Raw genomic sequence first — 5,457 nt, forward strand, 5'->3', positions numbered from 1 at the left:
GAGTTGTATCTCACGTGGCTTCTTGGAGACGGTGGGGGAGAATGATCATCTATGAGCTATTAGGACTTTTTAAAAAAAAAAACAACAACACAAAATTAATGGTGGCTTTCCTGGTCAATCTGAAGCTAGGCAAGTTCCTTTGGCCAACCTTCTTAGAATAACTCCATAAATATATATATGTGTGTGTGTGATATTGAAACCCGGCGGAATTAAGAGGTCTTCTAAATTCAGTAGACCACCAAGGGAAAACCAGACTTAATCTTTGTGTCAATAAAAGAGAATTGGGGAAGGAACAGGAGAGAAACTTTTGTGTTGGATTTGTTCAGTTGGGCTTCGTTCAGATGAGTGCACATACCCAAGTCCATTCTTATTTTCAAGATGTCCTTCGTTTAATGTCGCTATTTTCCCTTCAAAAGTATGTCCGAAGGTGCTAAGAGTGGACAATGCTTTGCACAGTTGATTCACAATAATTTAAAATGTTCCTTCTGGAATAGTCAGAAGGAGCTGTAGGGAAGAAAAAAAAAAGATAATATCGCTGGATCTATGATCTAAGGCAGGGGTAGGCAACCTTGGCTCTTTTATGACTTGCTGGCTCAGGAATTCTGGGAGTTGAAGTCCACGAGTCATAAAAGAGCCAAGGTTGCCTACCCCTGATCTAAGGGATCTGGCATCTCCATATTTTACAGAAACATTGGTAGAAACCAGCTTGCAGGATCTCCTGCAGTTGCAAAGGCCAAGATAAATAGACTTAACAAGACATTCCACGTTGAACATTAGCATCAAGATGAAAACATTCTCCAAGATGTTTGCTAAATTTAATTAATCAAACCAGCTATCTCAGGAGTTACACTGTCAAGGAAGCCTGCTGACTGGTGGTTTTGCCCAGAGGGTAAAAATCAGAATTGCTGAACCAGCATAGATACATTTTGAAATCTTTGCAAGATGGGGCAGATGGTAAGGACAATCTATCCACCTTTGTCAGCAATATTTCAATGTCAGTTGCTGACTGTTAATCCTGGCTCACTTTTGCCACTGATGAAAAGTCCAGCGGTCTTTGACAAATTGAGTTGAATCTCTAAGAAACACCCAAAGAATTAGGAACGAGCAGGAATGATGAAGTTTTGGAATAAAAATTAAGACATTTCAGCGGGTATAAAATAGTAATCTTATAGTCAAATGGGAAAATTCCTGTAGAGGAATTAGAATAACAGAATAATAGAACTGGAAGGGACCTTGGAGGTCTTCTAGTCCAACTCTCTGCCCAAGCAGGAAACCCTAGACCATGGGTAGGCAACCTTGGCTCTTTTATGACTCGTGGACTTCAACTCCCAGAATTCCTGAGACACCATGGCTGGCTCAGGAATTCTGGGAGTTGAAGTCCACGAGTCATAAAAGAGCCAAGGTTGCCTACCCCTGTTCTAGACCATTCCAGACAAGTGGCTGTCCAGTCTCTTCTTAAAAGCCTCCAGTGATGGAGCACCCACAACTTCTGATGGAAGCCATTCCACTGATTAATTGTTCTCACTGTCAGGAAATTCCTCCTTAGTTCCAGGTTGGTTCTCTCCTTGATCAGTTTCCATCCATTGTCTCTTGTCCTGCCTTCTGGTGCTTTGGAGAAGAGGTGAACCCCCTCTTCTTTGTGGCAGCCCCTCAAATATTGGAAGACTGCTCTCATGTCACTCCTAGTCCTTCTTTTCATTAAACTAGACATACCCAGTTCCTGCAACTGTTCTTCATATGTTTTAGCCAGAAGGAGTTTGTGGGAAGATCTAAAATCATTCAGAAGACGTTTGGTTGAATCTCTAAAGGGAATGTGCGCTTCCAATCAAATTATGAGGTCAGATTCAACTGTAAAATCGGACTGATTGCTTCATATGATGGTCTTTCTCCATGGATAGAAAAAGCTCTGCTCACAGTCCATCCGTTTCCCATTGCCAACCCAGAATTCTGGAAACTTCAGATGTTAACCATGAAAAGATGGATAATGTGTAAAATTCAAACAGAGAAGATTTAAGATAGAGGACATTCTGATAGTGTCTGATAAGAAGAAGGAGAAGGAGGAGAGGGAGAAGGAGAAGGAATCCCAAAAGCTAGATGCATGGAGGACACCATCCGTTCTGAGATAATATTTCCGAGTCAAACTTCCAATTCTCTTCAAGCAAAGAAGGGGACAGATGGGTCCACCAGAGGTCCCCTTATCCCCTTCCTCACTTTTCTCTTTCTAAGCGTAAACCTTGCTGGTTCCGATGGTTGAGGGCTCTAGGAACCTCTCTCTGTCGTGTGGGTCAGTGAAGAAGATTGACAGATGTTGCATCAAGCCATCTCGGAAGCAATGTTGAAGAAGGGTGTTGCCCTGCTGAAGAAAGACAAGTGATTAATCCAGCCTTGTGAAAAGTTAGAGTCACCCTGATTTGCACACACTATCAGAAGGGCTGGGCTTGGGGACAATATAAAGGTGTTTGACATTGGGGAACGACTTAATTCCTTCCAGCATTATCTCAGAGACCTGTCAGGTAAGACTGTTTCTGCTCTTAGCACTTCTCGATAAAAGTTCTAATTTTATCCTGATACTCTACATTTCTGGAGTTGCTTGGATAATCTCTTTCAGCTCTGGTGCTGTTATTATTGCTGCAGCTGAAAGGAGCTCCTCCTCATCTTGCTACTGGGGTTGTGCTACTACAGTGCATAGCTACTATTCCTATGACTGTAACGTTTTATGGTAACTGTGCATTAAGGGTAATCATCCAACTGGGCATTTAGTGTACGAAGATGGTTCATTCTGCATCTTGTGTTGATGGAAAGCTGCTAATGGGCCACCTTTGGAAAATGGGAAACAAATTGTAATAATAACCGTTAGTCAATCAGAATAACAGAGTTAGAAGGGACCTTGGAGGTCTTCTAGTCCAACCCCCTGCTCAGGCAGGAGACCCTGTACCATTTCAGACAAATGGCTGTCCAGTCTCTTCTTAAAAGCCTCCAGTGATGGAGCACCCAAAACTTCTGGAGGCAATCTTTTGGGTTCCTTCACCGGGTTGTGGAGCTGTTAATGATAAGTGGTTTGAACATCCCTTTCTTACAAATATTTCGGGTCCTGTGGGAAGGTGAGAACATGAGGTGTGAACCTTTTCTCTCTGATTTGCAGATTTTTTTTTGGAGTGAAAATGGCGTCTTCCCAGCACCAGCATCAATGCAAGCAAACCCCCACTTTGCCGCCGGAGCTCTGCAAGAAAGCGCCATGCCCACCAGAGCAGCAATGCAAGGAGCCACCAGTGGTGGTCATCCCGACTCCATGTCCAGAACCCAAGCCACGTCCTCCACAGGAGCCTCCATGCAAGGAGCCACCAGTGGTGGTCATCCCGACTCCATGTCCTGAGCCTAAGCCACGTCCTCCACAGGAGCCTCCATGCAAGGAGCCTCCAGTCCCAACCCCTCCCCAGGAGAAACAGCCTTGTCAACAGAAGTCTCAATGCAAGGAGCCACCAGTCATCCCAACTCCATGCCCAGAGCCCAAACCCCCACAAGAGGCTCCACGCAAGGAGCCACCAGCACCATCTCCATGTCCTCCTGAAGAACCAGAACCATGTCCTCCACGCAAGGAGCCACCAGCACCATCTCCATGTCCTCCTAAAGAACCAGAACCGTGTCCCCCAAAGGAGCCAACTCCAGATTGTCAACAGAAGACTCAATGCAAGCAGCCTCCCATTGTGGTCATCCCAACTCCATGTCCAGAACCCAAACCGTGTCCTCCACGCAAGGAACCACCAGCACCATCTCCATGTCCTCCTAAAGAACCAGAACCGTGTCCTCCACGCAAGGAACCACCAGCACCATCTCCATGTCCTCCTAAAGAACCAGAACCGTGTCCTCCAAAGGCGCCAATTCCAGATTGTCAACAGAAGACTCAATGCAAGCAGCCTCCATGTCCAGAACCCAAACCGTCTCCTCCACAGGAGCCTCCATGCAAGGAGCCACCGGTTGTGGTCATCCCGTGCCCGGAACCCAAACCGTGTCCTCCTCAGGAGCCTCCATGCAAACAGCCGCCTCCCTGTGACCAGCAGCAGAAGAAGCAGCCGACTTCATGGCCGCTCCAGAATAAATGAGCAGGTCAGGGGAAAAAACGAGTGAAGAATCCATTTCTCCAACTCTACATCTCACCACGTCAAACATACCTCATCTTTGTATCCCTTTGAAATGCTTTAAGAAATCCTTCTAACGTTGCACGAGGGGAATCACAGCAAACGATGTAAATGTCCATCAAGGTGATTTTGTGTCCATTTCCAGCCAGAGTGGACTTTTTCAAGAGAGGTGCAACAGAATCTCCCAATTCCTTTGGGCGTTTTCTCTTTATGTTAACCACACTGTTACATTTATTCTATCGTTTTCCTGATGGCTCATTTGTCTGTAAAGTTTGTAATTACTTAACTATTCTTTGTACCATTTATAGATGCCCAAAGGAGGTGTGCTGTGGGACTCAGTGGTTTTTTTTCAACACCAGCAGTTCTTGAAGAACATGGTAGGGTTGGGTGTCAATGAAACATAAAGCTAGCTTAGATCCCTCCAAGGAGAGAGAAGCTCCACCTTGTTATTTAAGCTCCTTCCTTTCACTGTCACCAGAAATCTGTTCTGTGACTTCCTTATTCAGCTATTTGTCCTACCTTTAGATAAAACAAAGTCCTAGGTCAACTAAAATGCCAGATCTGCTCTCTGTGGAGAAGAAATTGTGGTTGGTGGCTCTCCAGGGGTTGATAGACTATCATTGGATCAGTGGCCAATAATCTTATTGGCTAGGATGGGTAGGAATTGGACTACAAACCATATCCCAAAGAGCCATAAATTCTTCATCTTGGTTTGGAATGTCCAATGAAGTCTTAGGTCCTGCAATATGTCTTTCAAAAAGACCTCAGTTGTCTTCTGGAATGGCAAGACCTATCAGAAGACACTGGGAAGTTCTTTAGTCTTCAGGGAGAAGCTCAGCCTATCAGCTGCCAATGAAATATTGGGCAAAGGAATGAATCTTTTCAGGGTTTCTCCATCAGAGTTACACCCCAAAATAATTAACATTCAGAAAGTCATCGTTTTCAGTACATTGCAGGAAGCTGGAGGACACCTGTATCATCAAGTGGGTTTCCTCTTCACGGGGGTCAACATGTTGCTATGAAGTAGCTGAGTCTGCACACTTCCGAATTTATATTTAACCAACTTGTAGATAAATCGAATGAATAAAGGAAAAACAATGAATCCGTTGACTTTTGTTTTGAAAAAAAAATCCACATCCAATTTGGGTAAAAAAAATAAATAATCTGCATCAAGGTTGAGTCCTGCGAATTCAGCACTGACTTTAATTTAAAAAAAATACTAATTATACGAAGCAAGTAGAGTGTCGTAAAGAATGGGGATAAAGCAGACAGATGTAGATAAGTTGAAGTCTTCCAGCTTAATCCCCAAACTAGGCCAACG

General features: G+C 44.3%; 1 protein-coding gene across 1 annotated transcript; it reads left to right on the forward strand.

Annotated features, from left to right (window-relative positions):
* The first annotated feature begins 2,484 nt into the window (after positions 1-2,484).
* LOC107285203 (vegetative cell wall protein gp1) lies at positions 2,485-5,234 on the forward strand. Its single transcript, XM_015813374.1, has 2 exons — positions 2,485-2,513; positions 3,143-5,234. The coding sequence occupies exon 2, from the start codon at positions 3,162-3,164 to the stop codon at positions 4,098-4,100; it is 939 nt and encodes a 312-aa protein (XP_015668860.1). The 5' UTR covers positions 2,485-2,513; positions 3,143-3,161; the 3' UTR covers positions 4,101-5,234.
* Positions 5,235-5,457: the final 223 nt, after the last annotated feature.

The sequence above is a fragment of the Protobothrops mucrosquamatus genome, unplaced genomic scaffold (genome assembly GCF_001527695.2).
Source record: "Protobothrops mucrosquamatus isolate PMUCROS unplaced genomic scaffold, P.Mucros_1.0 scaffold154, whole genome shotgun sequence".
NCBI lineage: Eukaryota > Metazoa > Chordata > Lepidosauria > Squamata > Viperidae > Protobothrops > Protobothrops mucrosquamatus.